This window comes from Bradysia coprophila, assembly GCF_014529535.1.
Source record: "Bradysia coprophila strain Holo2 chromosome IV unlocalized genomic scaffold, BU_Bcop_v1 contig_106, whole genome shotgun sequence".
Taxonomy (NCBI): domain Eukaryota; kingdom Metazoa; phylum Arthropoda; class Insecta; order Diptera; family Sciaridae; genus Bradysia; species Bradysia coprophila.
The window spans coordinates 2823385-2848327 of record NW_023503372.1 but is presented as its reverse complement, the minus strand read 5'-3'; the positions used below and the strand labels follow the sequence as shown (position 1 = coordinate 2848327).

Here is a 24943-nt window from a genome sequence, read left to right as displayed (position 1 = left end):
AGGTGGTGATTCAGATACGTTACCTGTAGGCTGGTTGAATTGATCATGGTCAGCATTTTCGTGCATAACGTTGTCAAACCGATCAACGGTACTACCATTAACCCCAATACGATTTTACCATACGACCGCAAACCCTTGCATAACACAACAAATACGCATAACCAAAGAACGGCCATGTTAAAAGCCACCTGTTAAATTGACGAGACAAGGTAAAACTCACCGAAAAACTGAGCCATTAACAGTCACTACTAACCTGGAAGCGTACCGCTCCAATTCCATTATTATCATTCCGACCGCCCGGTCCCAATTGTAATCTCTGCAGCACAACACCATTGAAATAATCGGCGACTGTCTCTTCCAGCTTGATTGACTCATTGGCACGATAACGAAATAGGAGAAACGGCTCTTGCCATCGATATCGTCCGGTCTGTGTCGCAAATGAATCTCTAAAGTAAACGAGTACCCATCCGATGCTAACGGCTGAATACAGTGCCACAAATGCTTGAACAAATAGCAACGAAATGCCAATGCCTTTACAGATCGGACTGACTCGCCACATCGATATTGGGCCACCTTTCAGCCGAGATCCTAATGCCATTTGCAACCAGAGCATTGGAACACCGAATAGAATCGAAAGGATTAGGAACTGAACTATGAAATTAGCTGAAAATGGTCAAGGTCACGTTAGAGCATATGCGCTGATGGGGACGATTTTTACGTCATTCTTACCTCCGAAATAAATGCTAAGAATGGAAAATCTAGAAATATTAAACAGACCCAATGTACAACACGATGCAGCTAAAATGCGACTGAAACAGTGTGGCCAGATTTTGATTTTCTCTTCCGGTTCGTCTAATACATTGTCAGGGTCAGACGAAGCGGACGATCGCTGCTGGGGCGGTGGCCTGGAAGAAACATGAGAGAAGACGATGAATATTTGGAGGAATTTATTGGTAATAGTGTTGAGGATTCTATGGTATCATACTCTAGATGGAACTATCGTTTTACCTTTTGAATCCAGTCAATGCTGCCACAACGAATGCTATCATTCTATCCTAATTTTCTCTTGCACAACGAACAGGAATTTTAGCGGCAAATAATTAAAATTTATTGGCTCTACCAATGGTTTCCTCATTAAAATGTTGTGCAGCTTTTCGACAATTTAATTTGAATAGAAACTAGCTACTTTGAACAGGTAAAACACACGTTTCTCCTCGGCTTTTGCTTGATATTAATATTAACCTTTACCTTAAAATATGTTGCCAACAATATTTTTTTGCTATTTCTCGTTTTGTTTGGCTATTGGGTTGCGTGGTAACATTTTTTATTTTTCAAAGACACCGTGGTATATATAACACATCATAATACGGTATGGATTGTGTAGGTAAATCGTCGCAAACGAACCGTTTCTGCGTTGCGCAATATAAATGCAAAAGAGTTATTTGATGGGAAAATGTGGCAAAAAATGTTGAGGTTTTTAATTACGAAAAATAAGGAAAAGAGATTGTGTGAATACTCATCCAATTAGAATTATTCGACGACTTTGAAATATGCTCAGTTGTTGAGCGGGTATGTAGATAAGGCGGAAATTCGAATGAACCAAAAATATTTTCTTTTTAGAAATTCACAAAATATTTCAAGGGCACGTGCACATTATTATGAAAGACGTTCGAATAATGCTGCGGTTCTGATTATAATAAGTGATACCTTTACACCTATATCACCTTGTGTGATCTTTAATGATTGTATGAATGTTATAATGAAAGTAATGAAGTAGTAGATTCGCATCAATCTCTTGAAAATGTTTTGATAAAGACAAGTAACAGGCCAGATAACACTGGGTCCTGGTTCCCTGAGTAAGAAACACGAATCCGTTGGTTTCAATGGTGTCTGTGGTTCAGCTGCAGCCACTTCACGAAACAAATTAAAAAGAACGGGACAGTTTTGGTACGAAAATTCTTCATATATGTAAACTTTGGATATTGTAGTAACGATAGGTAGTGGAGACCTATGGAGTAGTTATTTGAACTCCCGGCGCTCTAGATACTTGCTGCACGAAAAAAAAAATTGTGAATAGGCTGCAACAGAACCACAAACGCCATTGGGACCATCGGATGCATGTTTCATACTGAGGGTACCGAGACCTATCCAATACACTATGTCAACATTTATGTACGTTCCAAAAGCTTCAAAATTTTTGCTCGTGAATCGGCAAGTACGTCTAAGAAAGGTCAAAAGATCGATGGGTTCTAGACTCTGAGAACGTTTACAAAATGGTTGGTGCAGCTTTAGGTAAATGAGCAAAAACGGTTCAGGTCTGTTTATCAGATGTCGAATGGTCGGTGTCCTTGCAAAAACATATTATTTAAACATTCCACTCGCATTCATCGGTGTAATCGTAGATAAGAAAGAAAATTCCATCTACTGTTAATACTCACATCTAGGAGTCATTTACTACACTCGCGCTTTCAGGCTACCATTAACTCCCTTCAAGTAATCTCACACAACCACCTAAGCTTAGCGACTATCTTACCTTTCTGTATTATCCGCAGCCGACGCAGTCGAACTGGAAGCACTACTCGATATTATCGATACTGGACTAGCGTTTCTGGATGAAATTACCGAGCTAGGCTCAGATGCTACGTATTGTTCGGTCGGATGTTGAGTTACTCGCACTGGCGCACTAGTTGGCCGATCGTGATTGACAATAATGCGCTAAACGGTAAAAATTGTTGGTATAAAATCTACTGCACAGTCAATGTGCTTGCGTAAGAACGTACCTGATTGCCCAGTGAATTCGTTTCGGTAGTAATCGATACAACACGCACTCGAGCCTCCGCTCGTCGTCCCATTTGTCGGGGTCGATTATGAGCGTTGTCATCACTTCCGAAATGCGTTTCCGGGCATCCAAAATCGAATCCGGACTCCACGTCGGTAACGTCGCTCGTCGACTGAGTCAATGTGTTTAAGAATTCGTCGCCCAACGTTCTTGGCTCGACCGCTTCGGAGCTACTATTCAATTCATTTTCGATGTTTACAGTCAGTGGTTCGTTCGGTTTAAACACTGGTTCCGTTGTGTCTATCGTAGGAATGGGCGTATGACTGGTTGGTTCCATGGATGACACCAAAGTGACTGTGTCATTGGATTTTCGTAAAATTGGCAATGTTAGTCGTCTGGTTGCTGCTTGATTAGTTGCAGCGTGTGATGTTGACGTTGATGGTAAAGATATGTTGTGCTCAGGTATGTGAATGGGACGTGTTTTTCTCATAGAATTTCGTCGCCACGACGAATGTCGCTTTGCGGTACTTGCTGATGCTGGAATAACAAAACAACAAATTGAAATTACATCTCTGCTATGCTGAAACAACATAATAGCGAATTGATTCGATGAATTCTTTGTATTGCATTGATTATTCATGATAGTTTGCAGCATGTTAAGTACAGAGTACCAACAGGTGCATTGGTTGATTATAAACCGAATCGTGCTCGTGTTTATTCATTAGTCGCCATCATATTTGTACATATATTGATGGACTATAAGCACTATAAGGCAACGTTACAATTAATAAACGGATAACTCCAACAAAACCCTTAACTGTTCATGTGATGCTACCGTATAAAAATGCAGCTGTGCGTTGCAATATTGGCCGATAGTTTATCATAAAAAGGAACTGTTGAAATTACTTTATCGTGCTAAGCGCCATAAACGCGATATATTCATTGTTTGGTATCTTTCCTTCAGTTAATATGTTTCCACTTCAATAAAGTGAATCAAGAGTGCAAGCACACCGGATGCGATATGATATGTGAGTCATTACTGTTAATTACATATTCACAAATGTGTGACCCCTTTTAAATTTTACAGAAAACTTTCCGAACAGAACAAAAAATATGGGTTTCGACCATAAGCATTATAATATTCTCGCACATGCAATTCAATTTCTGACGCTTTATTGGTTTGATTGGTAATAATATGCTCGAAAATTCTATTGTTTTCGTTCACTTTTTTTGCGCCCCCTCATTTAGCAATGGTTTTTTTAACAGCAACTCAACAAAAACTTCTTGAATGAATCATTATCCACAATGGACATTTTATTGAATTGGAAATGCGAGTTTTATTAGCAAATCTTTGAGTATCGTTCGTTAATAGTTTTTTTTGTAATGAAATGGAAAACAATGCAAAAATGTTCAAATCGAATTCAATAAAATTGTTACGTACATTTTTAATGGATATTGAATGCAGAAACAATTGAATTTGAAGGAACAAACAAAAGCAAAGCAGAAAACGAAATAGAAAGTCTTTATGAATGTATAATTATAAAAAAAAAGGTTTGGAGTGACTATGTCTTCAAGAAAATGTGTTTTGTGTTTTGCTTTTTTAATGAGTCTTCGGAACTGAAATTATACCGAAGTCAGATGTTAATAACACATTACTAAAACACGACTTTTGATTAAAGTTTAAGTGTACGACTTGGTAATAGCAAAGGTTAACGAAAATTTTCCTTGTGTTGTTGTTTTATGGATTTTATGGATTTTTGTGCTGTTTAATGGGTGTTTTATTGCTAGAAAAATGAAAGCACAAAACCATTAGTTAATCGAATTATCAACGGTAAAACGGAATCGAAACCAAGGTCTCGGGTGTGTTAAGATGGTTAAGATCAGTGGCTACAAAAGATGATAATAAAATAACAGAAGAACTACTACAGTGGATGTCAGTGAAATTTAGGTTTGACTTTGTTTCAGCTGTTTTTCAGCTGGTCCAGTCATACATAGTTACACACATATGGGCGAAAAACAACTGAAGCAAATTCATGCCTATACAGATAGAAATGTGGACCTAGGTTTAAATGTCGTAGATTACGCGACCGAATCTTTTTTATAATTAAAAATTAATCTTTTAGGAATTACGTTTATGTGTCGATGTGTAGGAAAGTATTTTCAGGCCTCCCATGCTATAAAAATTACTAGATCTAAGCTCATCCTTCGACCTTTATTAACCCCTTAAATTATGTAAATCAACTAAAAATACTTTTTGAGATAAAATAGAATTAATCCACGTATGATACTGCCGTTAAAAGTCACAGCGACCTAGTAGAATGACTTTGCTTCATAAAAGATGTTTGTTGGTAGTCATGAATATCATGATAAACAGAAACTATATTTTTGTGATTAAACAATTCACCAGTAGGGTCCAAATAGTCTTCGAAGCTTCCCGTAGGTTCAAAAAAAATTAAAAATCGAACTAATTAACAATTTTCCCATCGAAATATTTTCTTGTTATGTTACTCTTACTCATGGTGCCGCCCTCTAGAAAAACCACTAAAAACATTTCATGTCCTCGAGAGGACAAATAATTTTTTTTGAAGCTCACCTCGTTTTACGAAGACCGACGCTATTTGCAGTTCCTGTAAATAGTCCTTCATGGAGACTATTTGCAGTTACTGCAAATAGTGCTTCATGGGGACTATTCGCAGTAACTGCAAATAGTGCTTCATGTAGACTATTATTCAAAATAATAATTTATTCAATATAGAAGAAAATTTTGTATTTTTTCATTTTTCAGTCATTTTCAACTATTTTTCAGGAAATATATACTCGGACTCGCCCTTAAATATACGAAATTTCGACTTCGAATTTCTCCATTTATAAGAAAAACGTTCTGTGAACAGTCTTCATGAAAAACTATTTACAGTTCCTGCGAATAGTCTCCATGAAGCACTATTTGCAGGAACTGCAGATAGTCTATATGAACCACTATTTGCAGGAACTGCAAATAGCATTTTCGTTTTACGAACGCCGTAATAAAGATACTTTCACATTCTTGATGAGAATAGAAAGGGTGGTATGCTATTTACAACTTTAAAACTTTTTTAAAGTATGACTAAAAGTATGTCGATATGTCATTGTGGTAGCTAATTTAAAATGTCATTCCGAAAGGAATTCGGGCAAGAAAGTTTTCCAACACATTTCACAATTGACTGATTCCACTGATGCTATTTATCTTGATCCTGGATCTTGATTTATAGGAGTTTAATGAGATTTTCGAAATCTTATTTAAGAAGTTAAAGAAGATTTTAGGAGCATTTTTCAAATTTTTTGAGTTTTAGGGGACCTGGAATCATAGCTATCACAAATTTACTGGCACAATGACTTCATTGTCTATCTCAAACTCTTTAAACAAATGCTCTGTGTAACCGTAAGACCCTAAGAGCGCAAGACTTTCAGTCAAGGGAATCCATCTGATGTAGTTCATGCTTCAACTGCCCACGTCAGGTAGTCATATTGTTTAAAGTTTCACAACTAGAGGAAGCTACAATGTTCATTCAATTAAGTCTTTCAATGTTCTTTTTTTCTTGTTGAACAGTGACTCAACATATTGACAAAAAATACCAGAAAATCATTTGATAAGAATTGAAATGGAAAACATTTTACGGTAATTCACTGTATCATCTGTTATCGATAACGACGGCAGGAATACCCGACAAGCTCTGACCAATGCGGTCTTATATGAAAATCATGTTCAAAAGATGAAGTAAAAAATTTTAAATCAATCTTTTGAAAATGAAGTCCTAGATCTGATAGTAAAAAAAACTGTTGTTATATCAGCAGTCTGTGAAAAGTTGAGAGTCGAATGCTGACGAGCTGTCCAGTTAAAAATTGGAATTTATAAAATTATAAATGCTGTCAACCCTTGAACATTTGATATTTAAAATGTGACATACTGCTATTCACCTGTTATTGATAACGACGACACAAACAATGACAGGCTTTGGATAATATTGTCGTTTATAAAGTGAAATGCTTTTAAAAAAAAAAATAAGTACAAGATTTGAGATCAACAGATTAAAAATACTTTGATCTATAGACCCGATAACAACTGGCCATATGCTTGCCGTCTGTAACAGGTTACGTACGACTGTGTAAATGTACGATAATGTAGAAAGACTTTCAAGAATTGCAGGCAAAGAAAACAACAAATAAAATGGACACGTAAATAAGACAATAATCAGAAAGGAAAACTTACCTTTACTTAGTGCACTACTCCGCGGAAACGTGCTCCCACTCGCCACATTAATGGTATTCCGGTGTGATTGTCCTCTGCATATTTCGTTATCGATATCCATGGCAGCATCTTCACATTTCAAATTCACAACACCACTCAACCGATCACTTTGCTCATCATGAGAATGTTCATGTACATTGACATCACTCATCCGACAATTATTATTATCCGTCACACCATTTGCATTATCGCAATCACTGAATCTGTTCAAAAATTCACTGTAGCCACAATTATCTTTTTCTCCATCTGCTGTTACGATTTCTTCCACTTTTTCATTTTCTTCACGGCTATTTTTATTACTTCCATCATCGTTATTACAATTTGCTTTGCATTGTTGCACATATACGACTTTGTCTAGCGGAAAATTATTTTCTTTCTCACTTGCTATTCCATCGCTGTACAAATAATTGCGGTCGATTTCCTCCAGGTATGCATCTAATTCCAATAAGCAATCTTCCACTTTTTCTGGATCGCTAAAACATGTCGCAATATCCGTTGCAGACGATGTACATCCGTCATTCGTATTGAAACCGTTCAGTTCATGGAGGAGACTGAGTGCTTTATTTGCTTCGTCTGAGATTTTGTTCGAGTTTCTTAGTGTGGATATGGTGCGTAATATGTACTTACGCCTCTGCTCAGGCCGTAACGTACAATAGGACGACAGTCGTTTCAGTTCTTTCAAAGATTGTTTGCGATCCGATTTTTCCAGTGTATTGCTCGTACTTTGTGATGATTTCGGTATCCAGTCACTCAAATCCTCATACTTTTCGATCAGCGACGTATTGATGGCTTCCGCTTCCGGTTGCACCGTATCATCCAAATCGATAAGATTTCCATTTTCCGTTTCGAATGAATTTTCATTGGGAACCGACTCGTTCAATCGATTGTACGGTACCGAAAAGATGCTGCCATTCGGTGATCTATCGCGTCGATTTCTTAACGTGCAAAAGTTCAAACTATTTGAATGATCCGATGTTGGTTTCTTTTGTTTTCGGTCCGTACGTAACGTACAAAAGGCACTCAAATTACTGCCCTCATTATCATTCAGTACTCTTTCTGATGATGAATTAAATTCCTCGTCAGACGACCTCATTGTGTGATATTTGATCACGGAAATCGTACATTACTGGCTTGATGTTTATTTACAATGTGCAGTCGGTTCTGATGTGACTGAAGTAAATCACCATCTATCTCTTGCCGTAAGTTCACAAGTGACCCAATTCAGCATGAAACGAATAAATGAAAAATTGCTGTTTTTTTGCTGTATCATTCGTTTCAAAACAATGCGCGATTATTTACTGTTAACAGAAGTTTTTTGTTTTCGTTTCTTCGTTGTTGTTGTTGATCGCAAGTATAATTTGAGAATGAAAGATGAACCCAACGTTCACTATTATTATGTGTATGTATTCAAGTATATCTCACTTCTCACAGTGGCTTGTAACCATTAACACGATGAGACAAATTTAATTTCGTAATCGCGCACCATATGCTAATCACTTAACTACCTCCGCGTAACTGTTGTTAATTAGTTTATTGATGAGTCCGAAATGTGTGTGTGTTCTCCGGCTATTCCGATATCTATCTAATCGATCGTATGTGTAAATGTTGAGTCGTTGTTTTTGGCATGTCGAGATATGGCGCATAAATGAAATGTTCTGCTCTCTTCTATTGATGACGTGATGTTCTGAAAAAAGATGAAGAAAGAAAAAACAACGTTAGAAAATTAGCAGTAATCTCGAAAATATGGTTACGGTTCTTAATTTTAATGTATCCGAAAAGAAAAGAAAATAACCTCGAAAATAACAGTCTTTGTGCGTTTAAGTGAACGTTAAATTTCGGAATTAAATTCATTATTTGGAAATTTGGGAGAACAAGGTTCAGTATGCGCTATGAGAACATTCATTTCTTTGTCTATGGAAAACAGCTAACGAACACAACAATTTCTTGCTTCTTTCGATGAAATTTATTTTAATTTTAAATTAATTTGCTGCCGGTTGAGAAGTTAAATCTGACTCAGTCAAATTATTTTTTTTAAAGATCTTTCAACAGAACGAAATATGAGTCTCGACGGAACGGTATAACTAATTGATATTTTATTGAAATTAGCTTGAGGTAATAAGTAAACGATAAACTTTACACAATCCACCATATATGCAACAGAAGAAGAATAAAAGGAATGATTATTCAATTATAAATTCCAAACGACTACTTCATCTGTTACCGACAACGGCGACATGTAATAGGCAATGAACTCTACGTCAGTATTTTATTTAAAGCAAAACAAATGTTGAAACTATTGAAGTAGAAGATTAAACAATGAACTCTGACTAATTCGGTATTACAGATATGGCAGAGCAAATGTTAAAATTAATGAAGTACAAGATTTTGTATGAATTTTTCGTAATTACTTAGATCCTTAAAGCAGCATACTCGATAATGATAATATGCTTGAGAACGGTACGTTTCGGTTGATATTTCGTTATGCATTGAAATCTTTTGAAATTTGAAACGGTTTACTGTTAATACTGTCGTGTAGAAGCAGGATTCTCTGACAACTGAATATTTTCGCTCAATCTGATCTTCAACTATTAATCAGCTGCCATGAGGGAAGTCAAAATTTTACAATTTCTTTATCAATCGAAAGTTCTACTTTTCTACAGGGAGTTCACAAAAAGGAAGAGCATCTGCTCTGTGAAATGTTCTGTATCAGTCATTTACCCTATGCTTGAAAGTGATTTTTAGTTTAATAGACTCGCGCTGTGGGTGAGTTCTAGTGTTACATTTAAACCGGGCGCTGCCACTTCCATATTGTATGACTTTTCTGAGGTAAATGATTCCACACAAAATTAATTTAGCAAATGAAAATCTAGATTTTTTATCTTAGTATTCCATTCTTGTTACGAGCGCGTGTCTAACAAAAATTTAGAATATAAAAATCTAGATTTTCATTTGTTCAACGAAATTCTTGTGGAGCCTCTAAATTGCAGGATCAAATTTAATGAAATTTTCAAAATATTACCTTCATACGCACATAGCACATTTTTTGTGCAATCAAGACTGATTGCTATGCCACAGGCAGAACAATGTTCAGGTATGTAGATATTTACAAAATGACTCAGCGGATCTTTTGCGTAATATTAGTCATTGCTATAATCTGATCATCAAATCTTACTGTGATCTTACAATATACATTCGTTGTTGGATTGAAAAAAAAATGAATTTTTTTCGGAGCCGGCAGCAATTAGACCGAAGTAAAGACCAATGAAAATCCATCGAAATATACCTAGACTAGACTTTGTTCTACTTTTTTTGAAATTATTTCCCAAATAATGTTGATATGATCTGTAATTGATAACACACTTTGCTTAGAAAAGAAAAACCAGCCACTCACGCTACTTAGGATATGCACGAGTTTCGAAACGAAAAGACAAGAGGAGAATAATTATAACAATTCTCTTTGAACCATATTTTGTTTACAGTATATCTTTGATGGGTAATTAAATAGACACGGCAATTAGTTTTCCATAATTTAAGCAACTAATTCAAGCTAATTATTATTTCAATGCAATATAAAAGCTACGAAAAAAAACCGTCAGTTCAGCAAATTTTGAAAAACTATCGTCAGGGCAATATTTTTGATATTACAATGAATTATCTGTGTAACTATTTTCGTAAAACTTTTGATAATTTCTTTGTTATCTCACGCTTACTTTTCCTAAAATAGCTGTGACCTTCGTTGTGTTAGAATAAACGTAAACTAATGACAAGATAACACGCGTTCAGTTGTAATCAGCACGTATCAGTGACAAGCGATATTGTTGAGCAATGAACAATACGGAGAGATAACACAAACTCTGACCTTATAGTTGTACCGTAACTTTGCAAAATTTAAGTAATTGCAGTCATTATAATACTATATGTAATGCTGATTGACTGCAGGTGATTTTAAATTTCCAATGTCTGGGACTGTACGTCACTAATTGGTTTTAAGCATAATTTGGGGAATAACTTATTCTAGTTTGCTTGGATTCATAGTCATTCATCGATTAGTGATGACGAATTTCGAATGCAAATCGTACAACGTTTACCATCTGTTAGAGGTGACAACAGTAACAATATGCAGAAAATTCTCTTTTAAAATCTATAAATACTTCAATCAATCAAAGCGTATACGATCTGCAATCTGTTCCCGACAACGAAGATAGAAATGAGAATTGGTAAAATGAGCAACAAGCAGGCGGTGTCTTATAAACACCGAGCTGTATGTTAAAACCAATGAAGTAGAAGATTCTAAATCAAACACTAGCGGCAAGTCGTTTAACAAAATGATTAATAGAATGAACAAAACCAGATGACCCGATTAATAGATACTTGTGATTCGTAGGTCGTTTTTAAAGGACAACCTTCAACACATCACTCAAAAAAAAGTCTTCAATCGCCCGGCTTCTAACGAAAACGATTTAGAGTCTATTAAAACATGACAAAAAAAAGACATCATCAAAGCAACAAACCACGCACCGTCAAAGTCTTCACGAGATAATTCTTCTTATGACGTGAATCTAATTTCGGCGACATTCACTGCGTTTACAACTTGATTAACATATCGGATCATCCAACATGCGCGTATAGAATACTCGTGTTAATAACCGTGTCGCGGTAACTTGAGGTTAAAAATACATACGGGAACAAGAACGAAATACATTTAACGATTTGTTACGTTGGAAGAGCACGTTGGTCGAGCCAGTTTATTTAATAAATTTATTTATTTTAGAAATTAGAGTATTTTCGGACACGAATCTGATTCCAAAATGTATAACAGCGATATACATCATCAACGGCGGACATTACGAACGTTTTTATTAATAGACCAAACTGAAATTTAAAAAAAAATGTTTTCTTCATATTTATTGATGGTCATTGATCATTGGTGTGTATGTCATAATCACCAGAATTTATATACACCGAACCAAGACAACAGCTGATGACAAATTAATATTCCAAACGAGTTCGACTGGTTTCGTCTGTATATGGTAACTGAGGCGACGTCAATCCAAAATATACCCGATGTGATGTGATTGCGTTTATTGTGAAACTAAACTAAAATCATCGAAACGCCAGTCGAAACGCTGGTTTTTGTTTTATTTTCGAATTAAAATGCATTGCATCATTGTTTCCGTTAGTAAAGTAAAATGTGTCGGTAATATCAGGCACACATTATAGTTTTATAGCTATTGTTGCATGTAACAAATGTTTTTTTTCTAGGTTTACATTCGACAGTTAACATCGTAGTTTCAAGATGTAACCGGAAAATATTCCGAAATTTTATGGTTTTTACTTACGAAAAATAGGAAGTTTAAATCATGACCTTCAAGTGTTTGTATAATTTACCGGAATCTACTAGACGACACAATTCAGGTTATATTAGAATGGGTTATGATCCTAATGTTGTTTCACTTTTGTTTCAAACAATTTTTTAATCAAATGGCTTGCCTAATTTCACCACATTGTTAAGGGAAACAATAAGCCTAACTTTATACAAGAAATTCAGAAAATTCTGAAATTGGATCATGGCCAATAATCAGCAGTACAAAAAGTCCCAAACGTGCATTAGAATGAAATTATCAACTTACTTGAACTAATCAAATTAAAACGTGTGAAAAACCTTCAATGTATAGTTTCGAATGTAGCAGCGATATCGTAAATTTCGAAACTCGCAATAAAATACGGGCATATTAATGCGCGACGACAACAGTCGATGATAACGATTTTTTTTGTGTGAGCAACGTTGCATTTTTGCCACAGTGTTTCAAATTCAGAAATTACTTTTTTGCCCAATCGACTTCGTTTCAAATATTAGTTTTCACATTTTGAAGTCAAAACTAGAATATATCTCACCAGTTAGACATGTCAACTAGGGGCCCGAGGACAATACAGATAGTATGGCTAAGACAACGTTCATCACCGAGTTGCATAATGATTATTTATGAGGTCGAGTGCAAAGTACTTTATTAGGCATCGTGAGCCTAATAAAGTACTTTGCACCGAGTTTCATACAACGATTTATGCGACACGGACGTCTAAAGTTTGAAAATTGTGCACATTATAACAGGGCCTACTTTTTAGAAACTTTTAGAGAAAATCGAGAAATTCAAGAAACTTCGAGAAATTCAAGAAATTTCAAGAAACTAATTTCTCGAGTTTTTTGAAGTTTCTCGAATTTCTCGAATTCGATAAATTTTAAGAAATTCGAGAAAATTCGAGAAATTTCAAGAAATTCAAGAAATTAGTTTCCAAAAAGTAGGCCCTGCATTATAATGCTGAGTTGCATAAACCGTTTTTATCAATAACGTCAACGAAAGTTTTACTTTTCGTCACTGAGTTGAGAAAATGCAATTAAACGGAGTAAGTATCAATTCCGATGATTTGTATGAGTCTCGTTTCATTCAATTACATGAGTAGTAAAAGAATATCTCGATTTTCGATGGATGTTGACGATATAGTAACTGAGAAATGTTTTTATTCTATATTTTGCAAGCAAATGTCAAAATTAGCACAATTTTCTTTTGTGAAATTATTTTTCATCGTCCGTAAACTTGACACTCACACGAGATTTCCATGAAAATACGTGAAGGTCACCTCCAAAGATGTTAATTGTAACATTATCATAGTAAAATCAGTGTCTGGTATCGAAAATCACGACTACACGTTTCACAAACTTATTGTAATAGATCTGGTACTTTTGTATTTAAATTTCAAGTATATTTTGGTTTTTGATCCAAGACTAGAGATCCCATCATTTTCTTGTGTATTTGCAACCATTATTCGGTACTGCAAGGACCTTGCACCAAGGTAGGTTTTTATTATATGCAACAGCTTATTCATCCATCTGCTATCGACAACGATTACAATAACAATCGATAAACTATGGTCTCCTCTTATACAGCTAGATGGATGTTTAAACTTGTGAAGTAGAAGATTTGTATCAAACGCCAGTAGATAATTTTATTCGTACAAATGAAGTAATAGAATCAGTGATTTTGTTGCGAAGTGCGTTTCGATCCTAAAATGTACTTTGTTCGAATGCTTCACAAATAAATGAGAGTCCTAAAAGGTTAGTATTTAAATGCAGAAAGAGTACTTGTCGAATTGGCGAATTATAAGAAAAATGAAATTTCGTTGATTTATCTTCATTTCAAACAAGTTGGCGGTGTTTCTTCTAAAAAACTTCTATTGACATCGTCAGACTGATTAAAACGAAGTTAAATCTATGAAAATTTCGTTTTCCTATAATTCGCTAATTGGACAAGTCCCCTTTCTGCATTTAGATATTCGTATGAAGTTGGTGGCAGCATCATTTCTATCTTTTTTGCTATTGATATAGTAAACATCTGAGTAAAACTAGTATAAACTAGACAATGTCTAGTAGACATATAGACAATGACTGCTCATATCACTTCCAAGAAAAAGAACACAAAATTCGCCAAAGTCATAATTAAAACTGAAAAGACTTTTCAAACGTAAAAGCCATCAGCCTGAACAGACTATTTGAAGTTCTCATTTTGATTCGACACTTTTTGCTTACTTAAATAATTAATAGCTGGTGGTGAAGTGTGTGTAGTAATAATAATGCTGAACATAATATAATGACTGGTATTTCTGTGTAGTCTAACGTTTAACATACCACCGAAATGAAAAACCAATTAAGATAAAACATTTTACCAGCGAAAAAATTCGCATTATTACTTAAGAAACCAAATAATTATTGTGCTTAAAATCAAATTATTTTCTATTTGCCCGTAATGCCAATAGACCTAACTCTATTTTTTCGTGTGCAATTCAAGTAGTTTATCTCTGTAATTTTACCAATGTTGTAATGAAAACTGTATATTTTGGCGATATAAACTTGAAACTATAATATACATCGACCGTCGAATGGACCCCGTATAAATGTTTCACCAGAATGAATTCGGTGTAAAAGAAGCGCCGATGAATAAGACCTGTATGCCAGCATACGGAATCGAATTTTATAATGTTGCCCACACACAAATTGACATGGCAGAGACGATGTGAGTAATGACTAGATACTGGTAAATATACACGTAAATGAAACACTGTACAGGAATCAAGTTTCATTGCAAAGACTAATGACGACAAAAATATTATTGTTTTTGGAATGGATAGTAAAATAATAATAATTTTTTTAAATATAAAAGCTAAAACAGACCGAAAATAAACACGTCGTCAATGTTTATTGTTAGTGAGAAAAAAACACAGGCTGTGGAACCTTGAAATATGCTTGTTACAAAACTGTGAAAAACTGCAATGAACTTATACATTTAATTAATTATTAAATGCATGATACATTTTGCACCGAATTCATTACGTCAACAAGATCAGTAGGTGCGTGCTAATTATTAATTTTGTTAGCAAATGGTACAGTGGGTACCCAATACCCATGTAGCAATTATTATTTCATTCTTTTGTCGACGAATAACAACAATATCTGAGAACGTAGATGGTATGTTTACCATCGTTTTTTTCTTCTTCATTCTTTTTCTCGTCGAACATTGTTTAAAGTAACCAACGTTTCCGGGCGTGATGTGTTGAGCGTATGTTTAAATATAAACAGAAAAAATTTAATTTTATTTCTCATATTTGTATCACACTATGGTTCACGGTTAAAAAAGATTGAATGTACGTCGTCGCATGAACGCTGTATTGAATGGCTCTTAGCACTCTCAGCAAGTTTACCTTAGAATGAATCTGTAATATTTTACCGACTTAATGATCCAAACAATTTTTAATTTCGACATCGAATTGGATCTTTATTTCCGGATATATACGAAAAACGCCTCTCCATAAAGAATATCGATCGGAAATCAGCGTTCGATATGTCTGTTTATTATTTCGACGTAAAGCACAGAAGTTGGGGATATTTTTTGTGTGGTCTGGTCATAAAATATTTCTCTTTATGTTTGTCGTTGTTTATTTAATTTGGTTGTAACGTTAAGTGCTAAGTGAGGTCGGTATGGTGTAATTATAAGGTAGGTAATGTTACGGCATGCTCTCTAAATTTGAAGTTGTAATGAGAGACTGGATGGCAGAAACCGAAACTTTTTTTCTCTCGGAATTAATGAAAATCCAATCTTTAAATGCCCTTACCTCCCGCTATAGGTCGAGTATAGATCTAGAAGGAACGCAACATGTGAGCTCTGACTAGTGTTACTTTTATATACCACAAAATGTTATGTGCCTGAACAATTAAAGTACAAGACTTATCATCAATCAGCAATACTCTTAGATAAAAAAAGAAGCAAACTAAAAGATAATATGCTTGCCGTCCGTTAATTGGGTGAAGCATGTAAAATAAGCTGTATTTTACAATATTCTTCGTTGCAACACTTTACTACAAATTGGTTTTTATTGGTTTTATAAAATGTCAACTCATATGCACAAGTTATAGTCTATGTGTTCTAGCAATGCCATGACAAGCATACATTAAATTATAACATTTGATGATCAAACGAACATAAAATCTGCAGTTCTAAGAACGAAATAGCCATCAGAGAAAAAGTTAATTTTAAGCGGCTCCTTAACCTCCTTCAATTTCATTATTTATGGAAAATGTACGTTCCACAGCATACGAATGGCAGATGCTTAATTAAATATTCCCAGCTGTAAATTAAGCTAAATTAGTGCTCAATTACAAGTTAAGCAAAGAAATTTTGTTCGAAAACAGTTTATGTTGGTTCGTACTTTTCTAAAATTCATGAACCCGGACATAGTCGTAGCGGTATAATATTTGAATTTTGAAAGAATTTGAATGAAAAAAATGTTTTTATTACACACCTGAGAGATCAGAATGTAGGAGAAAGACAACTATTTGGTTTAATACCTTGGTACGCGTGGTACGGAATATATCATTTTTGACTAAGCTCATTATAGGGACATCAAGTGATTTAGTAAAAAAAAAAACATTTGAATGACAATGAATTCAAAAAACCTAAACTCACTCCGCCTACACAAAAATATTGAAAAATTACAAGAAACTCTACTGCACTTCAATCGGTCGAACTGTCGAACGTTTTCTTCTCTTTCATTTTATTCTTGTAGAAATCGTTTAAAGGCTAGCTTGGTACAATGAATTTATTACATTAATTTATTCACCACACTTGGCTTAAAACGTATAGATTTGGTCGTGCCTCATCAATAGTTTTAAATTGTTATTGTACTTGCAATTACAGTCTTATATATGGGAAGACGATATGGTATGAACATTGCAAGAACTACTAATGATTCTTAAACCCACTAACAATCGTATGGTAAGGAAATTGTTCGTGAAACACTCATCAATATTCCACATATTCATTACGAACACATCAAGTACATTATGTACCATACTACTCTGAGTAAATAAAATGGTTAAATTTTACGACTTGAGTCATTCGATGCGGAACTAAAATTTGCTTATTACACACATTTTGAGGCTTGAGGGGGTAACAATAGACACCACCATGGTGTGCCAGAGAGTATAGATCTAATGCTATAAATAGGAATCATTATTTTTGCGGTTGTAAAATTTTACGAATTGATGAATTGCCTAACCACGACGACGACGCAAGAATCGTTAAAAATGATCTCCTGAAGTGTAGAAATAAAATGGAAATAAATTGGAAGAAATTAACCATTTTCAACATGTTGGTAATTCAAATGATAAATTTTGCCGATTGTTTTGTGCTGCTGTAAGCATTATGCTCATATTATAACACCAATAATGAACACACAGCTAAAATGTAAAAGAAACTGTAGCAACAAACGAAGAAAAGAAGAAAAAAACATGTGTTACAACAGACCACCGCTTTGTTTGAAACGTCTTTAATTAAATTTTGCTACTTAGTGAATTAGCTACAAACAATACACCAGACCATCTGAATTGCGCGAGTAAATTATTCAAGAGAACGGTTTTTGCACTGGTGGCGTACGTATTGTTTGCGGCTCGTAATTGAAACATGAGAATTATTGTACATATAGCAGACCCAGTCTCTCGGCTGCAATAATAAACCTCTAAATTAGCGCTATTTTTGGTAAGACAATCGTTTGATTACAAAATCTAAATGGAGTTTAAAACGGATTTGGAATTTCGTGTTTGCGATCTTAATTTATTGATGGAAATTTTGGTGGTTTGGTATTTTTAAGCATGAACTGAGGCTTAATTGGACTGTTTGCAATATTACGAATTGGGATCCCCCAGAGTACAGTCAGACTTTGATATTCTGTCCATCCATGGACCCGACAATCGAGTCTTGATAAAAAATGAGTTCTTGAAATAACGTGCAGGTGAACCACGCCTCGAAGTATACAAATAGTCTTTGAGGAAAGTTAGGTGCTAATTGATAACTCGCCTAAATGTAGCCTAGGTTTATGAAAAATTCCAAGTGGAATAGTCCGACACGGAAATCGAACTTGGATCCCGGAACATTTTGGTGAAAGGTTAGTGCGTAACCACTGAGCTATTCCGTCTATGCAAGCCACGTTAATCTACAAAGGTGCAAGAGTAAGAGGTTGGGATACCTAAAAGTGGCTCTGGAAGCGGATCAACTGTCATGAGTGCTCCTTGTTTAGCCAAGCCAACCTGTCAGCTATTTCATTTCCTGCAATATCCGAATGTCCTGGAACCCAAGTGAGATTTACTCTATTTGAGTGTGAGAGATATTCCAGTGATTACCAGCATTTTAGCGTTAGGGCAGAATTGATTTTAGGTGTTCTTAAAGCTTTTATTGCAGCTTGACTATCTGTGTATATTGAGACATCATGGTCTTCAATTTCCTTTTTTGTAATTTCTTCACAACATTTTATTATTGCTGCTACTTCAGCTAGATATATTGAGCAGTTAATCCCTAGGGGGATTGATAGTTCTACATTTAGTGTTTTGCATGATACTCCTGCGCCAGCAGCGTCGTTCATAAGAGAACCATCTGTATAGAAATTCATATTCGATTTGAACTAGGCTTTCTCATTTCATGGACAGGCCAACCTAAAAATTTGCAACCTGAACCGCCTGAAGCCACCACACCTGGTGAGATTTTTGTTTCTGGTTTATTCAGATTGAACCTGAACCAGACCGGTTTTATTTCAAGTTTTCTTGTTTCAGGTTCAACCTGACCTGTTCTGAGCATCACAAGCCCCAGATTTCCACAAATTTTTGCAGAAATCAGAAATTTTGAGACAGAAGTACTGTTTCGATCGCTTTCACAGAGGGCTTCGCGTAATCGGCCTGGTATTTTTTTTGTAAAATTCAAAGATTTCATTCGTACGATAAAAATTAAAAATTCAAAATTTTGTGTACACAACGAATTTTGTTAGAGGTCAACCAGAAGCCAGCTGTTGAAATACTACAACTTTTGGTCAACGACCATTAATCAGATAAACCGTTGAATATGGTTAAAGTACGTTCAATTAACTTCCCAATTAATTGAATGTTTTTTAACAAAAATTTATTGCTTATTTATATTACCATAAAAGCAGTAAGAAGAGCTACGCCCATGTATACACATTCATACTTAATTAATAATTAAAACAAATAAAAATGAATTTACATATCTACAGCCGCAGAATATATTTGAATCATCAATTTTACAGGTTTGAATACACCATAGAGACCGTAGAGACAAAGTTTTATGTTTCAAAAAAAAAACATTAAATTTTAGCATCCCAAAATAATTTATGATCTTGTCCATTATATGTCAGACGTCCAAGGCCAAGTTCCAAGATACATAACAAACATTTCTTTTGAAATATTCGTCAGTTCCCTTGATTTTATTGCATTAACTGAAGATATTATTAATCTTTCAAATATAACCAACCAACATCCGATGCCGCTAACTAGAACGGCTAATATTCCAAAATCCATTATTCGGTTCGAACGTTTTGTTCGATATTTTTCTTGTAACACCGCTAAATGGTTGACCGAATCAGCGAGACAGTGATTTGATCATTTCGAGTTTAGGTTGTGAAATTGATCATTTTAAGATTGACTTATGTTAATAAGTCTCTGTGCAATCATTTCACTAGTCTCTCAATGTTCACATAAAATCAATACACCACACGTAGTATATTGTATATGTCGGTCGATGTTATTCGATCTGCTGAAGTGTATCCACCGTACACACACAGCATGGATCTTAGCGAGTGATGAAATAATATTGGGAAAAAAATGATTTCAAATTAATTTCAAAAATAAAAACTCGGTGTCTACCTCAAGGTGTATGCCGATGTAATATGCAGAGATGTAAAATGAACGTAATGCTTAGATCAAAGTTAAAATGTAACAATAAACACGGTGTATAAGTTGATCGTTGCTCAATGTTACGGTACTTAAGAAAACATGTGTTTTTATCAAATAGAGTGTTCTACATAACGGTAACAAAAGGTCAGCTAAGTTAAAAGGGACAGACTCAGATTTGAATAAAAATAAAACTTTTCGTGTACTGACTGTAAAGCATAGGCAAGACACCTTCCATTGACTTCAATGTTTTGGTTTTTTACTTTTTACAATCGATTAAGATTATTTTCCAGCTTTTGTTTTGAAATAATGTCAGCGAGTCTAGTCTTGGTTTGTGTAATTTTAACCGATTTAATCGTAGATACGATTATGATGATTGAGCAACCAAACAAAAATATTTCACCTGATTGACCGTAAAGTTTAGCTTTTTGGTTGAATTTATACAAAATGGATTTGTCAACTAAACTCAAATTATAATTTATTCGAAAAAAAATATTTTACACTCGTCATGATACGAAAACACACCAGATCACTAGCCGAACCTTTCTTTTTTAGGAGAGGAAATATGGGAAAAATACGATTCCACACGAAAACGATCTTTAAGCTCTAAGGTCAAAAGTACAACACTAGGGATGAAAAGTAAAATGAGATTAAGCTCAAAAGCATGTAATAGTTATTTTCCGATGTATAGTCACTCGCACTTTTCGGGTCCTAGGTATGAAAAAGCCTTTTAGCATAAGTTAGGAAAAACGTTTTTCTAAACGGCGTGGTAAAAAAGCCACGAAGTCGCGATATATAAACACTAGTTAGGAAAAATCCATTACATAACTCAAGATAAAAATGAGGCTTAAAAAAATGCACGAGAAAAATCCACTTTCCATCTTTTTAACCATTGTTGTTTAAAAGACCGGAAAATGGATACAGAGACAGAAGTAAATCTCTCCTCTCTCTCCAGGGGCGGATCCAGCTTTTGTTCTGACTCGGGCGGTTAGAAGACAACAATTTTCTGACCCGGGCGGTTTTTGTTTTTTAGAAAAATTCCATATAAAAATCACCCTCTGACCCGGGCGATCGCGATTACCGCGCATAGGTGGATCCGCGCCTGTCTCTCTCTCTCTCTCTTTCCTTTTTGTTTTATGTCTTTCGTATTAGTGACAAGAATAAACCTTTGTATGTACATCACATAGGGGAACACTCAATCCCATTATGTCTTGTCAGAATTTAATAATTTTCGATCCATTGACGCATTTGCCTTTATCGTGTTTAGTGTTAGCGTTATTGTTAGGCATTTATCGGCGAAAAATCTGACGTTCCCTATAATTATGGAAAAGTTTCTCTCTGCCTACGAACTCGCACTTATTCAGGAATGACGTGTGTTCGCTTCATGTGGTATAAGTATCTATAGGTTCTATAGGTTGAGCTTAAGGATGACGAAATCAAAAAGGAAGATTATTACTATTTGATTAGCTAACCACTCTCAAACTAAGACTGGCCTAGCAAGAGATGGATGACATAATGGAATAATGGAATCAAAAAGTTTCAATCTAAAGAGACAATGAATGTCGTAGCACTGCTCCTATATAAAGTACTTGGAGGCTGATGCTGATGATATCAGGATAGGCCTTTCTTTCGTCAATGTAATAGTTATGATTTATCGATGTGAGTTATAACACAACACATGCAATTATACACGCATATATGTGGCAAATTTGGATGCTTCTTGACGTCTGACATACGATAATACTGTGAATGCTAGGAGCAGTGCTATGGTTAATGTAGAAAAAAAAAAAGAATCGAGTGGCATTAATGCTACTCTAACACTAACTTGCTGGGAATCCACAATTTATCGATTTACCTAAATCATCTTATTAAATCAGCATCCAGTCGACATTCCAATACAGTGTATCTAATGTAACGTTTGAACTATGAGGAAGCCTAATTGAATAATAAACACCATATTTAACTTGAGGCACAGGAAAGATGATAGCACTTGAAAAGTAGCACAAAGAAACAATGTTGTTTATAGTAAAAATCAGTAAAAATAAACACATGAAGTGCCACAGGTCATCCCTAACGATTTCCTATCTCTCTTGAGCGATATTTTACGCGTTTTGTGTTTATTTTTGCATTAGAGACTGCACAGGTAGAAGTGCTAGTGAGAACAAAATTTACGCAGGAGTGTGACAAAAAGGAGCTGCACAAGATATCAACTAAAGCATAATATTGCAAACAGAGACCTCAAAATAGATGTCATAATGGACACACTTTCAATAAAATCTCTTAGAGGTCACATTTCTTCTACTCTTTCACATAATTTAATGGTGAAATTTCAATTAGCTACAAGGATTTTGTAACTCTAATTGAAAAATAGAAACGAATTGATGCAGCAGATGAAATTAACTATTTCCAACCATCACAGTTTCAATTAAAATTATAAACATCAATTTTCACTCACAAAGTATATTGCACTTTCCAGTATAATATCTATACAGCCAGGCCATCGTATGTGTATTATAATTCCGCAGCAATAGGTATAATTCATAAACCATACATTTACTGCAATTATAATTGACACGCATCGACGATTTTGCCTTACATTGATGCACATTTGAATAAAACGAGAAGAGGAGAGAAGAAAAAAAAAGCCGCTGCGAAAATATTGAATCGAATTTAAATGATTTTCCGTAATGTGATGTGTACAAACGAAGAGAAAATTTCCATATCTTCACTTTCCTCATGATTAAAAATACAATTTTAACACGCATCATAGAGCGACTGATGCATTGTGCCCCGTATAGAACTGAAATTATTTACAATTTATGGGACGAGGCATGGGATATATGATGCAATGCATAACACTATCACTGCTGTTTTTCGTTCCTTGTAAAATGTCTTAAAATAGTTGTGAAAATGCTGCTAGTAAATTGGATATGAAGAACCAAAAATAAAAGAAAATATTTTTAAAATAAGAAAACAAAAAATGAGAACTTGCCATACAACACGGTGTAATATACCTTGAATAGTTTTGTAAATTATCTGTGTGTATACGCAACAACGCGGTGTGTATGATGGGTTTTCAAAAAAATATGCAAATCTCACAACAAAATGTTAGAGTTCGAAGAATGGAACATGCTAATTTTGAAAATATAATAAATTCTTGTAAAATTATGTGGCCGTCCCATTCAACGAACACTAATCTAATTGCCGATTCAGTTGCGTTCATTTATTTATTTATTTATTTGCTGGAAGATACACACACGGCACACATGCTATTTATGTGTAATTAGAATCAATTACAATTATTTTTAACACAAAACACGGAATCGTCTTTAAATCTTTGTGTTAAGCGAATTAACCTTTTACAAACAGCGAATTGTATCACGATTTATTAATCATGGATTTATGATTGATAATCTGTTACTTCTTTTGTTGAAAGTGTGCATGTAAATGTTCTGTTTTATTAAAAAATCTGTTACTTCATTATTTTTATCAATAATGCTAACAAAAAATGATGATTGATGAATTAGATGAAGTGATAGTAGCTCTTTCGAATTGTTTAATCACGGCATAGTAAAATAAACCAGGCAGGAGCGGCTCATTTTCGAAACGTCAAACTAGGTCCCTTAGGCTACTAGACTATTCAGGTCCCTAGTCAAATCAGCGCTCCTGCCTGGTTAACTTTACTCTGTCGTGGTTTAATGCAAACTAGAGTTACGCAGGTCATGTCAACAGAACTTTTTTTAAGATGAAATAAATGAAATGAAATGACATGAAAGATTTTATGTCAAGCAATAAATAGTTTAAACAATAGAAGTAATAGATTTGAAGGTTCGTAACATTTTTGTTAACCTGTTATTGACGGCAAGCATAACTTCCATCGATCGATCGATTGCTGATTTCAAATCTTGTACTTCAATTTGTTTAACATGCATTTTACTATATAAAAGACTATATTGCCCAGAGCTTGTCATTATTTTTGTCGTCGTTATGTTATTAAAAACAAATGAATAGCAGTATGTGACAGGTTGAAAATAGCGAAGTTTTTATTGACACATTAACGCATTCCATTGAAATGGGCGAAATCCTGACATTTTGCTAAACATCAAATGTCAGTCCTTCCAAGTGAATGCGTTAACTAAGTTCAATTTGACGCATTTGAAGTTTACATGAAAACGCATAGAAAAGCATGGTAACGCATAGAAACGCATGCATTTTCGATTGCGTCGCGCGACTCGGAAACAATTTTTTGTCAATTATGATGTTCTAGAGAATTGTTTAGGATCCGATAAAGAAACGAAATCGACGTTCCTCCGAAGGATCTGAAGCAAATTTTTTTAACGTGAGTAGGGCTAGTGTCCAAATGATTATTTTGACCAAAGTTCTGAAATCTATATACAGATGTGGTATTGGGTTCAGGAATGAATGTGTTAAGAGGTAGAAAAGAAGACGATTGCTTCATGGATTTATGATTCATTTCAGGTTATATTCTTCAATGAGTATATAAAAGAGAAACGGGCAAGACAGGTTTAGTCCCAAACACACTGAGATCTTTCAGAACCTTGATTTTGGCGAGTTGGTGATTGTGATCTTAAGCCGA

General features: G+C 34.8%; 1 protein-coding gene across 2 annotated transcripts in view; it reads right to left on the bottom strand.

Moving 5' to 3' along the window:
• The window catches only part of LOC119070661, a 29106-nt gene that overhangs the window by 2319 nt on the left and 1844 nt on the right, over positions 1-24943 (bottom strand). For both annotated transcript variants that reach the window (XM_037175091.1, XM_037175092.1), the window contains 6 exons: positions 7026-8748; positions 2781-3316; positions 2534-2715; positions 730-905; positions 254-663; positions 24-188 (listed from right to left, as the gene is read on the bottom strand). In XM_037175091.1, the coding sequence (XP_037030986.1) occupies positions 24-188; positions 254-663; positions 730-905; positions 2534-2715; positions 2781-3316; positions 7026-8157 (2601 nt within the window). In that variant the 5' untranslated portion in view covers positions 8158-8748. The remainder of the gene's footprint in view (positions 1-23; positions 189-253; positions 664-729; positions 906-2533; positions 2716-2780; positions 3317-7025; positions 8749-24943) is intronic.